The 16,028-nt window shown below is 38.2% G+C and overlaps 1 protein-coding gene across 1 annotated transcript; it reads right to left on the bottom strand.

Moving 5' to 3' along the window:
* Window positions 1-1,367: 1,367 nt before the first annotated feature.
* Window positions 1,368-14,298, bottom strand: LOC144434993 (uncharacterized). The gene is made up of 15 exons (XM_078123525.1): window positions 14,133-14,298; window positions 12,795-12,976; window positions 11,840-11,984; window positions 10,999-11,206; window positions 10,018-10,116; window positions 9,165-9,307; window positions 8,542-8,667; window positions 7,362-7,660; window positions 5,952-6,285; window positions 5,177-5,344; window positions 4,395-4,554; window positions 4,014-4,203; window positions 3,486-3,632; window positions 2,722-3,129; window positions 1,368-1,466 (listed from the first exon to the last, which is right to left on the bottom strand). Exons 1-15 carry the CDS (start codon window positions 14,296-14,298, stop codon window positions 1,368-1,370), a joined length of 2,874 nt encoding a protein of 957 aa, XP_077979651.1.
* Between the last annotated feature and the right edge of the window lie 1,730 nt (window positions 14,299-16,028).

Below are 16,028 nucleotides of genomic sequence, written 5' to 3'. Positions count from 1 at the left end.
TATACAACAACTTGTAAACTTTTCCATCATAGAAATTATATTAATGTATTCATTTATTAAATCTTGGTATAAAGTTGAATTTAATAGATATATAACCGCATCAAATTTTATTACCTCTTGCAACGAAATTCAAAATTTTAATAATCTATTGCTCTTCTTCAGGATCGTTTTTTATCGCAATCTTTCATAAGAAATATACTGATCAATTTTTGGAAAAGTGTTTCTGCTATTAAAGGGTGGTAACTCGAATTTTCAACTGAAGGGAAAAACCCGTCAACTTATACAGGTAAAAGGAAGTCCCTTACAAATATTCGAATGTATATGTACATTTGCGGTACAAGAAAATCGTATATCGTTTTAAAACTAAAGCAAAGCTAAGATTTCCGTTTGTACAAAATATAAAACACAGATTAGTAATGTACTTCAGTAGGCCTTTTACGTGTAATCTTGCACCCATGAACGTGAACATGGATTTTAAAAATAATAAACTCGCATATTTCGCACGTGAATTGGATGTAGTGAAAAGTGATGAAATATAGCAAATGAAATGTATATATATATATATATATATATATATATATATATATATATATATATATATATATATATATATATATATATATATTCATACATGCATGCATACATACATGTGTATATATACATGCATACATGTGTATGTACATGCATGCATACATGTGTATATATATATGCATGCATGCATGCACGCGCGCACACACACACACGGATGTACACGTATTCTCTCCCCTTGTACGAAGAAATGTGAAAACACCTGCCACCGATAATTCAATGCCCAGTTCACAGTAACTCTACAAACCTTGCAACTTTAAATGTACATCACCAATCACATCTGCGAAGGGATACTAGACACTATACGGTGAAAGCAAGATGTGATCGGGGGGGGGGGGGTTATGTTCATTTTAGAAGACCATTCAGAAAGAATTCTTTCCATTGACGCAGGAATATCGAACATGATAAACTGTTCAAAGAACCACTGGAAAGTAGATTACTTATAGCATGCATTACAGGGGGTAAACAATTGTAAATTTGGGAAATTATACACTTGTCACAACCATTCATTCGTCATAAACATTCATTCTACTAGCCTATCTACGGCGCTGATCTGGTACTCCGATAGCTGTCACAAGAGTTCCGAGAACTATCTGGAGTACAGATCAACGCTCTAGGTATAAGGCTATCATTCTACAAAATCCACAACGAAAGATCCGTATAGTTCAAACGCTGGTAGTAGCGATAGATGTTTTTTTTTAATTTATAATTATTTACATATATGTATCTATAGAGCAATTTACATCAAAACATCAAATATGATTAAATAAACAAATTATTTATATGACGAAAAACGCTGCAAAAATACAAGCCAGGATAGTAGTTGTTGCCAAAATGTTTACACTTCCCGCGTTTGCGTTGTCGTCTTTCGGGAAAATCTACAAAATAAAAGAGTAGACATGTATTAGTTAAGATGAATGATAAGTTTTTGGATACTAGAAGTCTGTGAAATTAAAAACTTGTAATACAGAGGCAAGTTTTGTTTCCATTCTTTCATGATTGTGTTTTTCAACAAAGATAGGGAGTCCAAAATATGATCTGCGTGCGTTGTGTCAAAGCTGTTCCAGCTAGCAATGTAAGCTTTCATGTACCATGTCCAATCAGCATGGTTATTAAATCTTGTAATGTGTACGTGAAGGAGAAATGGGTATTTATTTCGGAATTTTAATTAGATCTAAAAAAAAAATTGGCTCCGGTTACCCGACCCCACCTAGTTTTTTCACGCCGACCCTAAACTTTATGTATCAGAGGAAAAAAAGTAATAAAATCGCGAGAAATGGTGGATGCGAAATCTGACAACTTAAAAAAGACGGTATAAAATTGTTCTTCCAATCTGTAATGGCTGTACATCTAATGATAAAAAACAACAAGAGACCATATGGAAAGCAACGGAAAACATAACTACCTGAACTAGACACTCGCCTATGAAATATATATATATATATATATAAATACATAAAATAAAAATCTACCTACCCTACCTATTCTAAAATTGAGCGTAATCGGAACGACACAATATTTTGTTAGGCCTTAATAAATTACTATCTATTTCTGCTTTTAAAAGCAACGCGAACCTACACATTCTAACTCCATAGCAACAGTAAACGCAAGTTCACAAGACAAACTGTTTTTTAGCAAGTTATTTGTAGACAAAGTGGGTAAACGCCAGTAATCACTACGTCACGCCCAGTCTGTACATGCGCATGCTGTGTTGCTTGACCACATATAATACTGAAACATGCATAAAGTTTGATTACTTGTGCTTACCCGGTTTGTTTACAAATTACTACTTTCTTCAGCTCTTTGCAATTTGACTGTTCTTTCATTTTTATTTTTTATGTTTAACAACTCTTAACGTCTTAATAATTAAATTTCCAAAAAATAAATCCCATTACTGATCCATTCGACTATATTTGTGTTCAACGTTTCCATTGCATTTTACTAAAACTGTTCCGAGGTCAGTACTGCGTTCTGTACAATTTGCAATATACAAGCTACTTTTGAAGCTACCAATTACGTGCCGAGTAAAATTATTTTGATCCCTAATGTGCATCTCACGTGGTGGTTCGAGTTAAATGGCGGCATGGTCTCATTGCTTCAAGATGTATGGAGTGGTCTTTGCAAGATAATTACCTTCACCCGGCCTTCTATATCTTCACATTTGAACGTATCAGTGGAGTAAACTTCGTTCTGCTCTAGGCACACACAGTCCCTATGTACAAAGTCAAATTCGCTGTTATCAGGGCATCCAGCAAATTGGAATATTTGGTTAGTAGTTTGAGCCAACTTCGACGACTCTTCCAAATCTCTTCTAACCAAATCCATTACGACTTCTCTCCTTTTCCTTCCTCCACCTCCTCCACCACTAGTGGTGTTCGAAGTTGGACCAACAGTACTACTAGTTCCTTCCGGCTCATTTCTCGGCATCAGTTTGAAAACGTTCGTTATAGTGTAAAGTCGGGCTTCTCCGGAAAGGGCTTTGTTAGTGAACACGGATCGATGGATGTCTGGTTCGTGTATATACTCATAACTGTCCAATTCCTAAAGAAAAAAAATACACGTCTTAAATAAAGTTACAAGACTGAAAGATTCAAACACCGTGCTATCAACTTAACCGAGACGTGGCCACCACCCACAACCCTTTTAATACCTAGCCTAGGAAAGCAATGCTTCTCTAAAGTCTTGTAATTTAGTGTCATGATATTTTTCGTAACTTGTGAGAGAAATAGCTTTGAGTAAATAATGTATTTGGTATGTTAATGTGTTAAATGTTGTCAGTGTCTGGGTCGATTGTCTAAATGTGAGGGATGACTTGTTGTGTGAATACCCTTTTGTCATCTTTTAGTGGACAAAAAATAACATCTGTAAAATACATCGAATGAAGGATTCAAACTTGCCTGTTGGTTAGCTTCAATGGAATCAACATCATACTCTACATAACCCTTGGATTCATCATTAGGGTCGACCAGTGTGGACGATTCGTAGAAAAAGGCGGGGTGAAGGTATGCCACGTATCTGTCATCCGATGTTGCATTCAAACAGCCCTGAGAATGGACAAGTGAAACAAATAAGATTTTACTCAATTGGGTTCATGACAACACAGCACTACTGACACAAGCGGAATTTGTAAGCTTTTCAATGCTAGTTAAAATACAAGTATACACCTCTAGTACACTGAATGTGTATACAGATACACTATAGTCTTCAGGCGTTATTGGCGCAAGAGCTAGTGATGGCAAAATAGAGATTTCTTTTAATTTTTTACGATACAATATTTTGCTTTATGGAAAGAACATGTAAACAGGCGTAGCCTGCAAGTAATTCCGAATGACGAAGTTGGGTTTCACTCATTCTGATACGATTTCTTTCTGGAAATACAAATATCGAAAAAAAAATTGATAATGGAGGGGAAGAATCTTGCTTACATCAGGATGGTCTCGGTATCCCTCGCCAACACACACCATAAACAGTGTCAGCTCCATTTCCAAATTTTCACGGAGAAATTCGGGAAAGAAGTGCGTCTCTATAGTTATTACTTCTAGATGCTGTACGCCCCTAGCCCCATCTCTCAGATCTACAGCAGGGTCTGATCCATACATATTCTTCAGTTTGACGCTAGACGAGAATCGTGGAAAGGGTCAAACGAAAATAGTTTCGAAATAAAAGCCGTGGGCTTCTTGTGTTATAATTGACCCCAAAAAAATCAAGCAAAATTACCGGTAAATAGAACAGTAATTTGAACTACAGAAAATTGTCCTGGAAATGTCGTGCCAAAATGCCTTTTAAAAAAAAGAAACTATACTTACATTGGCTTGTCTTTAGTGTCATCAACAATCTGAACAACCGATTGAAGTGTAATTTGGGCACCGATAATGGCGAGTGGTACATCTATTTTCTCACAATCATCAGTTTGGTTGTTGACAAGATTAGGACATTGGTAAGTAAAGTAGCTGACTTCAAACTCTCCTGCAGATTTCAAAGATAAACCATGCACTTAGAGAGAGATAACCGTCAGTGTTGGCAAGGTTCGGCAACTATAGCAGTTTTGTGTTGCCTTGTTTCAACGTGCTCCTTAAGAAATAATATGACCATTCATGGAAAAATACACCCCTGGGAATTTGTTATTCGAATCGCCGAAAAACTCTTCAGTGCGAGATATTGTCCCTGACATTTTCAATCAATGAAATTTGGTTGGCTGTGTGTATATTATTAACCATTAATGTATTAAGCTTTCCTGTTTGAATCGTCATTGCGATGATACAATTTTCGATAATTTAATTCTCCACTTAAAATGCGCCTTGGAAATGACAAAAAAATGAACGCTTACTGTTACTTAGCTTAAAAAAAAAACCATTCTCGGGTAAAATACAAGACAAGTCGGGGGATCACCGTACACATTCTTGAAAAGGGGCAAGATTAATCAAATATGGCTGCTGAATCATGCATTGAAAGTGGGGGGGGGGGCGAGGTTGTATTTGCATTTTTTCATAAAACCATGTACAAATGTACACCGGTGATATTTGCCTGTTAAATAAGCAAATGCCGTTGAATTGGATAAGATAAATGTATTGTGAGTGAATAGACTTACCTGTGGCATCTACGGGCATATGGCTGTCCAAGCCCGTATCATCGACATGCAAGACCACGGTGAATGTCCACGACTGGGTACACTTCCCAGGGTATTCAGTGAAATCGCAGGTTGGGGCAAGCATAGGATCTTCATACGATTGCTCTTGGACAGTACCGGCCGTAGGTGCTACAAAAATGGGGTGAAATGGTAAAAGTGAGATCTAGCGAGTAATTGTTTGAGACGGCTAAAAACAAATAGGAAATGGAATTAGACCGTACATGTTTGTACATGATATATTGATATTTCATTACGAGCATTTATTACAAAAACAGGCATTTGTTAAGTAGATAACGAATTTCATTGCAACTGAAACTATTAGGGAAATTCGTTTGTTCTGAAAGATACAGTAGTACCAGAATTGCACTAAATGTCGGGTTTGAAGAATTCCCGTCAGCTATGCTGCAACTATATAATCTTGTTATACACGTTTGCCATATTTTGTACATTGAAGCCACAAATAAAGATGGGTTCCTTCTGTGGCTGGGTATAGTCAAAGCGAATACTAATGAACACTATTCGTGTACACCGTTCACTTGTTAGTAGATATCGTATAAATAGTCTCTGGAAATTATACGATTCATTGCAATTACTTTTAACGTGTATGTTTTATTTTATAGCCTGCCAACCTTTTTTGACAAGCAAACTGCTACTATAGTCTATCTGCTAGACCTCGGATGTTCTTCCGATAAAAGACGACACGACCGAACATCACTATCGAGGATGGAACTATTACCTTCTCTATCTTCTTTAAACCAGTACCAAATTGTTTCTGGTTGTACGGCTTCGTTCAACCACGGGGCGGGATTGTATGGTGTTGCAGTACAAGTACACACGACTGTACCAAAATCACCTACAGCGTCTGTTCGACCAGTTGTCAAGAGGTTGTTACCAGTTCCAACGTAAGGCATGATATTCTGCGGGCCACCATTGTCGGGTAAATCCAGTTCATAATCTCCAAAGATATCTATATTGGTTGAAGGCTGGGCGTCAGACGAGAAAAACAAGTTTGACAGAGGGGCTTCCCAAATACCTCCATCCTCACCAGGCTGTCCAGACTCGATACGATACTATGGAAGAAAAAAGTTTAAGAGTATTATGTTGTACATTTATGAATGGCATAATCAACAAAATGTTAATTATTATGTGCATAAGTTGAAAATCAGTTTTCGAGAGTCATGTTCAGTCCATGATAGATAAACTTTAATGATCACGCGATATCATTACTATAGCAACTATTACTCCTAGACACGTGTACAGTTTACACCGATGAAGTTAAACACGGCAACTAACTTCAATGATGTTAGTTTCATTCCTGAAAACTTCTATTTCAGCTGACAATCGCCTATTTTCACACACCCATGTTCTGCTACAGGTTTTGTGGTGCTCATTAAAGCTGGAAAGAATGAACATAAAGTAGCTACAACTGTAACGTTTAAAAAAAAAAAAAAAAAAAAAAAAAAAAAAAAAAAAAAAAAAAGTTAGACAGGACTTACTAGTAATATTGTTAACCACAAGATTATTGAATCTCCTGTGGGTAAATACCTTTGTCGCAGTACACATAGTATGGTGCAATATACCGTATCATTGATTTGTGGGTCCGCACCCAAAACTGCTCACCAATCGTGATTTCAACTTATTACTATGCTACTTAGATAAAAAAGATCCCTGATTGGAATGTACATTGTCTGATCACTGGTATCAGTAAATCTTATTGTTGGTTGCTATTTCAGTCGAAGAAATAATACCCCAGTTATAACTACTGCAGATTTAATTCAAACCTGGTATTTCTTAGAGTAATGTAAAAAGCTCCAGAGTCCTGACTTTACGGTCATTCTTCGTTTGCCATTGCCATTGGCACTGCTTTGCCTTACAGCATGGGGGGAGGGGGAACATTTCATGTTGGCACATTTCAATTCGGTGCGGTTTCGTTCAAATTCGAAAAGCGCCAAAGTTTGTTTTCCCATGAAATTTCACGAAAATAACACGCTAAAGAGTCGCGATGGTCATGAAATGGTAAAACTGCCGACATTTTGTTGCTATGGAGTGATACATTGTCTGTAAAGGTAATAGAACGACATCGCGACACGAAGGGAACCATGTACAATCCGTTTCCGATGACTAGCAAATGAATAGTGGAACTTACCCTGAAGTTTTCGCCATCACTGGATTCTTTGATGGTATCAGCAACACCCAGGATTGAATAATCAGAGTCCAGAGCAGGATTAAATCTATTCAGACTAGGTAGATTCCCTGAATCAAAACCATCGTTGCCCTCCGTTGTCAGGATCAGCGTCCATCCACCCCCATTCCTGGTCATGTCACAATACACTGTCATTCGCGAGCCGAGAACATCAATGTCATACAACCCATCAGATAATGTTATACCAACCGTTCTTCCCTGCTGTAGGTAGTCATGACACGATTTGGGTAGGTTGGCTGGAGCTATGAAATAAAAGGGTTTATACTTTTAGTGCAGTCATTGCACTGCACTACACTAGACTAGACTTCAATTTCAATTTCAATTGAGACTCCGTGCAGATTTTTGATAATGGTGGCAGTAGGACTTTTAACCAAACATTTGGTGGACTGCAGGCATGTGCAAAATCACGTACACAGCTAGTGCAATTTAAAAGCCCCATTCAGTATTTTGCTGTCTCAAATACACGTATGCAAGTTAACTTTTTTAGAAACAATAAGAGAAAAAAGCCAGTGTGAAACGTTGCAATACATGTTTACAACATCGATGAATTGTCGTGGACCTATACAAATTATTTCTTGTGCAAGCGCGTGTGCGCGTGCGTGTGTGTGTGTGTGTGTGTAGTTTTGGACTGTTGGGGTAAGCATTCTTGCAAATTTCTTTCACCCATTTTGATTTCTTACAAAAAAGTTCATGAAAGACATACAGCTTGTTCCAGCAGACGAAAGCATTAAGATAGGGCAAATAGTGAAAACCCACCTGTCTCTGTACAAGTTACATACATGCTGCCAGACGAACAATCTGCTTCGGTTCCGATTTCGTATGTACAATCGCCAAAATTTGCCTCTGCACCGGTACAAGTTAAATCAACCACGGCGTTTGTAGATGGCGAGGCAGCACTTATGGGGAATAAAGTTGCCGTCAAACCTGTAACAAAATAGTTGTAGATCATCGGACGTTCGTGAAAAAGAATGTTTGTTTTTAATTGTAAAAGCCCAAGAAATGTAAAGTCGAACAATGACCAAGAGGGCGTTGTTCATTACAGGCAAATATAAACCCGACAACTTCATTATCAAACAGCATCGGTTGCTTCTCGGATAAATATAGCCATTTAAAGTCAACTTACCGAATTCGCCGCACATAACGTCTGCAATGTTCGATGCTCCACCAGCAGTAGTAGGACATATTGGGACACTTTCACCATTCACAAGTAGTTCGGCTGTTGATGCCGTAGGATCGTAATACACGGTCACTTCAAAAGATAAAACAATACCAGTTTAGCCGGATACATGGTTGGTTTAGGCACATGGCAAAATACTAGACATGTTCTCAATCAAGGAAGCTTCCAAATGTTCCGATACCATTCGTAGATATCCAAGAGCTTATCAAGACAAGATAATGCGAAAAACTGAACAGGCACGCATCCGAAGTTTTACCGCTAGAGCAGTACAAGATGCAGATATTTGACCAAAAATGTTCAGCTTGGTATATCAAATGACCGGTTACAAGACAATCTCAGTTCAAAGTACTTTAGTATTGAGCTTTCCATAGTCAGTTGTAACTATGGAATTTAATTCTAATGAGGATAGTTTGACAAGTAACAGATAGAAAACTCAACCATGCTAAAAACAAACCAAATCTTAGCTGCTAGTGCGTCAACATATGCAAATCATGCCCATATTTGTTGTACGATAATCTGGTGATATTTCCCTAGAGTTTTGTTATCCATTTACAATTTCAAATTCTTACCTTCTTTTGGGTCTTCTTTAACGTACACCAATTGATTGTCTGGATCCTCGGGTTGGTACTGTATGGAACCATCATCGTAAACTGCCATGATTTCATCGGAGTCGGCCACAGTTTTAAACGATATCTCCACTTCTATTTTGTTTCTGTAAAAGTGACCAATTTTCAAGGTTTCTCAGTAAATGACGAATATGTCGGAACTCTAAAGATAGACACGTGTCGGACTAAAAGTAGTCAACAAAAATCGATAGTTTAACAGATATGCTAGAATTAGTCTAAAGCAATAATCTACTTTGAAGGCAAGAGCTTTCTGTGATGGCAATCAGAAAGTAAGACCAAGATGCGTCATGTCATTTTGCCCCCATCTTCTCTTTACGTGTGATGACCGATAGGCGTGGTACAACATGTACCTTACCGACCTACCGGCAAGTATAAATAGCCCTTCTGTTATATAGATCGTTCATATAGTGTATTGTGTATAGGTCACGGAGCGAGATTTGGTTCTCCATTCACGTTTCATTCTCTTATACACTTGGCGAGAATTCATTTAGTTTTGGCAAACTTTCGGAATGAAAACTTTCAGCGGCAACACTATATATAAAGCGACATTAAATATAACAGATCGACTAACAGATCGACCGTATCGTTGAACTATCATATAGTTTATTTCAATTACTCTATACGGTACTTTTGAGGTGTATTAACCGGCTTTAAATGATGCTTCGATATAGCCAACTTCCACTACTTGTATACTTATATTATTGTTACATGTTATCTTTTATTTTTTATATTGGGATTCGAAGTATATAGCAATTTTGTGTGAACATTTTTCTTGTCACTGGTTTTACAACCTTACCTGTCTGGTCCTTTTGTCACGTCCCCATCCACGTAAATAGGTCGGACGATGGCGTATTCAAAGATTGGCCTCAGTCGCTCCGTTGAGGTGATAATAAATCTGTACAAAAGCAAAAACACGAGTTTAGAATGCATTCATCCTCAAATTGAATACACGGCATTAACGATCATAATTACCCTTTAACTGTTGTGAAATCATGGTACACGTAACTGCTATGGGCCATATTGTACTGACTGTTCCTTCACCACATTTCAAGGGTACAACCGAGCTAGCTGCAATAATTGTAGCGTTTGTTGTGATTTCATGGTTTTTCTTCTGTTCTTGTGGATTTTTTTGTCGTTCCGATATTTAACTGAAAGCAAACGCTACAATTCATGTAACGTTAATACAAATACACTATCACGCTGAAAACGTGAACAGGATTGTCAGCATACTACCCATTTCAAAATTCTACTTTTGCCGATTTTGTCGGGATTGGGGTACCCCTTAACATTTCTTTGCATTTCTTAGCGTAGTTTAGCTGAAAAATCCACCCAACTTTGCGATTCAGATCCGAATCGGTTCCGTCTATTAGCGTTAATGTTACGGGAATTGGAGCGTTTGCTTCCAGTTAAACATCGGAAAGAAAAAAAGCACAAAAAACAGAAGAAAACCCCTTAAAATCACAACAAACGCTACAATTATTGCAGCTGCAACCGAGCCCGTTGTGCCCCCCCCCCCCCCATGAAATTCCACAGCTTTGAAACTACTTGGTCTAAAATAGAAGACCAAAAGTCGCAAGAGGTGGGTTGAACCTTTTCACAATGCATCAAGTTTTGAAAAAACTTGCGAATCCACCACAGTAAGCTTACATGTGTACCAACCCTTACAACAGAAGTACCCCTCCCACGCTGTACAGGAATAAGGTGACATCACAGAGGCAGTACTAAAACTAATGACAAAAACAAAATGTTCTCGATTATTTTTATTAATATGTCTCACCTTGCAATGGCTGTTCTGATCAATCTCCAATACAATATAATATGGCTCTGTATATATGAAATCCCACTTTCGCCGTCAGCGGTGTTTTTTGGTCGGACATTTGTTACGTACAGAGTAGTATTAAACTGTATAGATTCACTGTATACGTTGCGTTCCCATACACTTTTGCCTGCAGTGTCAGCGCATCGAAGAAACCTGTCCAAACCACCTAGAAATTACCAGAAAATTATTCATGTTAAAATAAAATATTTACCACCTTTTCTGAAGTTGGCGGGCAGAGACTGCCGAACTAGCTACTTCTGTATATTGGCCTGCGATTGAAACGACAATTATAGCAACGCCTTATTCACAAATAGTCAACATACAGCTCTCTCCCCACCCCTCTCTCCTGGTGTTAATTTTTGATGTCTTAAATTGATCTATGGATCGTAAACGCGACACACGTTTTTAAATAGTTCGGTAGTATAGAAAATGTGTCTAAAGTCTTAAAATTTGGACAAGGAAAATAAGTCTCAGATCTATAGAAAAGGATTGATCCTGAACAAAAGGAAGATTCTGTTCAATCCGTATTTTGCTCCTCCGACAAGATGACACTGATATGAGAACCTGGGATCGATTCACAGGTCAAATGAATACAAGTTCCAACAAACAATTTCTTTAGTTGATGTTATGACAAGTAGCCCCCTTGTAGAATTTAAGATTAAAAACTATTGGCTAATAATAATACTACACGAAACAAATTAGTGGTATATTTGAGCGCACAATGCACAAGTGTTAAACTTCTAGTACTACACACTATTTCCGTATTCGTCTATGTTGAATATTGGTTAGTTGTACTTACCAGTGTACGTCACGTGATCTTCTCTTATTGATAAGCCTTTGTCGTTGGTTTCAAAACCCGATGGACCATGTTGGTACGAGGTGAACAGCTCTTTAGTACCAGGTGCAGAGGGGAGGTAATTGTCTACGTAGAATCCAGTATTCTCCTATAAAATGTAAATTTTATGCAAATAAGTGCTCACTTTTACACCTCGATTACACCTCAACTGCACAAACACCATAACTAGCCCATGGACCGAGCAGTTGAAAACCTTCAAAATCAAACATCCACAGCAGACAGACTTGAACAGACTGTTCATAGAACTTTTTGTAATGTTGGATAACGTGTTCAGAGTTGCACCTGCTATATACGAACAGTCTCGACTATTAAAGCATGGGCCCCAATAGCTGCAATAATTGTAGCGTTTGTTGTGATTTTGAGGGCTTTTTCGTCTGTTTGTGCCTTTTTTCGTCCCAATGTTTAACCTGAATCAAACGCTACAATTCCTGTAACGCAAACGCAAATAGACGAGAGCGAGATGTCTGCGTACTGCCCGTTCCAAAATGATGCATGCGTTGCTACATTTGCCGATTTTGACGGAATTGGGGTACCTCTGAACACTTCTTGGGTCTTGAAGGCCCCGTAATTAATGTTAGCGTTAGGTATAAGGTAAGGTAGGGCCGTAAGCAGAAAAATCCGCCCAACTTTGCGATTCAGAACTGAATCGCTTCCGTCTATTTGCGTTTGCGTTACAGGAATTGTGGCGTTTGATTCGGGTTAAACATCGGAACGAAAAAAAGGCACAAAAACATACGAAAAAGCACTCAAAATCACAGCAAACGCTACAGTTATTGCAACTATCGGATAACGTGTTCGGACTTGCACCCGCTATATACGAACAGACTCAACTATTAAAGCATGGGCCCCAATACAAAACGCATCTTCAATTCGCAGTCTTTGAAACAAATCTACTCACATCGAATACAGCATCGGAAAACACGTTGGAACAATTACCAGTATTGGCGGCGACTAGCTTGCCACCATCTGTGGCCAGCACAGGTGGTTTGGTAGGGTCGAAGTCGTATGGTTGAAAGTCCAACACCCAGAGTTCGTCTTCAAATCGAGTATTTTCTATTACAATATCTAAAACTACTGATCCTGTTGTACAAAAACAGTAAAAGAGAAATTGATTTACATGATGCCAAAGATTAGTAATAATTGGCATTTTTATAAAATTTAACCCCTGTGAGCATTCTTATGTACAGAAATGAAATGTGCACCAATTTGTTACTAGAGTTTATTCCCAGACAGCAGTGGGGTCGCTTTCATTTGATTTATTCACTAGTGGCATATAGGGCAAAATGCACGACTGGCGACTTTGCACGTTCTGAAATTGTTGCGTATACTACTCAAAATCTACCAAGCACACCGCGTATCATCATAGTCTCCCTATAGAGTCCCTTTCAATCCAATCTGGCATAGGTTGTGATATCTCGAGTAAGTCTAAAATGATTTCTAAACTCCGAGTACTTTATTGAAAGCCAAGTGTCTAAAGTGGTTATTCCTAGAAAGTGCCAATACGGTGAAAGACAAAGACCACTATCAGGCATTAGATAATAAAAAGAAAACGTTGAATTTTACAAGTGTAGGCAGTTTCTCATCACAAATATCACTTTGGCTGGGAGAGGAAACTAGTAGCAAATATCAATTTTTGAAAATAAGATGGCGATAGTGATTTCCCCGATTCTGTTCAGTCAGTTTTGTCTGTGTAATGTTCTAAAACAATTCTACTTTTAGCTCCCTATCCAAAGTTCGCACTAGAGTAGCAATGTGCTCTCTTTAGGAATGAATGAAATGAAGAACTTTAGACGCTCGAAAGTGGAAGGAGTTCCTTAGGGTCCCTCGCCCATGCACGGCTCGCATGGGTGCACACCCTAAAACCCGGGCTGGGCTGGGCTGGGCAGGGCTGCGCTGCTGGGCCGCGCTGTTGAGTGGGCAAGGTTTGGTTGGGCTGGGCTCTTGATAAAAGAAATTGTGTAGTATTATATATACTGCACCACACGGCCATTAACCCGAAAACCGAACCCATTAACCCATGGAGCCCAACCCAAACCCAGCCCAGCAGAGGGTTTAAGTCATATGCCCCATATTTCTAGTACTTACTTAATTTTTGCACATTATAACACAACCCTACCACACAAAGATATTGCGCCATTCGTTTTGCTTTGCTTGGTTTCCTCCTCTAAAGTTTATGCTTGCTACATCACAACTCAAACCTGAACTTTTAAGTTTTACTCCATTAACATGTACTTACCGTTGTCTATGTAGAAATCATCGATTCTTGCTTCACCCATATTGTCAAAACGGTCATCAGCACCATGCAAGAGGGGTTTCCCAAAATACGCATTCACTGGAAAAAGTAGTTGAATACCCCATATAAAGATCCACGATACGACACTCAAAGGCATTCCAAACGCCATTTCAACCACGCCTTGGACCCACCAATAAATGCCTAGACTTGAGACAGCTCCCAACCTCACGTCACATGAAACCTCCCCGACTAACAGAAACAGATGAATGATTCAGTCTCGCTAGAAACCCTTTTTATAGTGCGTGAGCTGGTTCATTCCATTTTATTCAGGGTTGAACACATGCCATCAACTCAAAACTTTCGTTTGCTATAGAATTATTGATCGTTAAACATTATGCCAAGCATTTAGCATTTGTTAGAATGAATGGTGACAGTACAACATACGATACTTACAAATGATTCTAACCAAGTTATTGTAACCATTAAAAAAGAAATATTCCATACTATCCTACCAAAGTCGATTTAGTGTTGTCTTCTTTCAATCATGACCAAGAAACTTTCTATTCATGTACACCTGGATTGTAACGTGCGCACAGTTCATTGGCTGGTAACAATGGCAATATATTCAAATTCACAGCTACACACATCTGGGTTGCTGTTCTCTGCCTATCATCACCAAGATCAGAATCAAGAGAGATTGTGAATCAGGTAAAGAAACAGGTGGAATTGACCTTTGGGGGATCAACCGTGGTTTCTATGTCAAATGTTCAACTCATTTATATATTCTAGAAATTCAACTCATAATTACAATTTTTGTCCTAAATCTTCAAAATGTACACATATCTAAAATGTTAACTTAAAGGACACAGATCACCGTTTTACGTCAATTTGAGTTGTTGACACATGAGACAAGAATTAACCTCAAAATAAAATTGTAAGGCTTTCCGCTTTTCAAGGTCTCAATGACCGAAATCGAGTACAGCACTTTGATCAATTTCACAACGAAGCCAACGTGCACGTGTACAATTGGTAGCTGACATAATTCAAAAGAGATCTGATGTCGATGACACGTTCTAGTCAACAAATTGTCTTTTCACTAGTACATGTATATGCCTGTCGAGAGAGACATCAAAGCTAAATAATTATATCATTGCGTGATCGAGGTTCGAGTAAACGTATCGAAACGTCTCATTCGTTTCCAATTTACCGTTCCAAAGTAACTATATTGTACTGTCCTACATCATGTATATGATGTTTTGTTTCTGGTCAACTTGAAGTGTTCTTATTTCCCGCTTTACTCTAATTGAACTGACTACTATTATTAGTAGTCTCCTTACCATAGAGATTTTTTTGGTTCATAAATTTAATGTTTTACAACGTTTAAAAATAAATATGCACTGTTTAATTATTATTTCAATTTCATTTAAATCCTGGCCCAATGAAACATACAGATCAGTGAAAATAGTATATCAGTATTTCAGGGATACTGTTTTTTTTCATTTCGGCCTTTTCGTGCGACGTACTGGACACTGTCTTCAGGCGTTAATAAGATTTTATCCCCCAATATTTTTCTTTGTTCGGCCAAGGAAAGTACGAGTGACCTAAGGGGCCTTGTCACTACGAGTCGCTAGACGAGTAGTGACAAACCCTTAGGTAAAGAGAATTTTCCGGCCAAATGAAGTAAAATATTGGAGAATAATATACTTATACCTCAAGTACAATCCGAACAAAATCGGGGATAATAATGGTGATTTTGAACGTTCTGACTCATATTTCGAGCACCACAGAAACAGCGATTTAGACATGGGTTGCCGTGACGTAGAATGACCGGGGTATATAATCCATATTTTCTGTTCAAAGACAATATCTTGGCTTGTACGTGGAATACTGTCTATCGTT

Source organism: Glandiceps talaboti, chromosome 5 (assembly GCF_964340395.1).
Source record: "Glandiceps talaboti chromosome 5, keGlaTala1.1, whole genome shotgun sequence".
Classification (NCBI taxonomy): Eukaryota; Metazoa; Hemichordata; class Enteropneusta; family Spengelidae; genus Glandiceps; species Glandiceps talaboti.
Note: the sequence above shows the minus strand (reverse complement) of the source record. Positions and strands in the feature narration are given on the sequence as shown.

What these genes read in the sequence shown, in the direction of transcription:
- LOC144434993 (XM_078123525.1), bottom strand. Translation starts at nt 14,298, where the DNA reads ATGGCGTTTGGAATGCCTTTGAGTGTCGTATCGTGGATCTTTATATGG. An exon ending in AGATCACGTGACGTACACTG is followed by an intron (nt 11,207 to 11,839) that starts GTAAGTACAACT and finishes GGTAATTTCTAG; the next exon opens with GTGGTTTGGACAGGTTTCTT. An exon ending in GACACTAAAGACAAGCCAAT is followed by an intron (nt 4,204 to 4,394) that starts GTAAGTATAGTT and finishes ATTCTCGTCTAG; the next exon opens with CGTCAAACTGAAGAATATGT.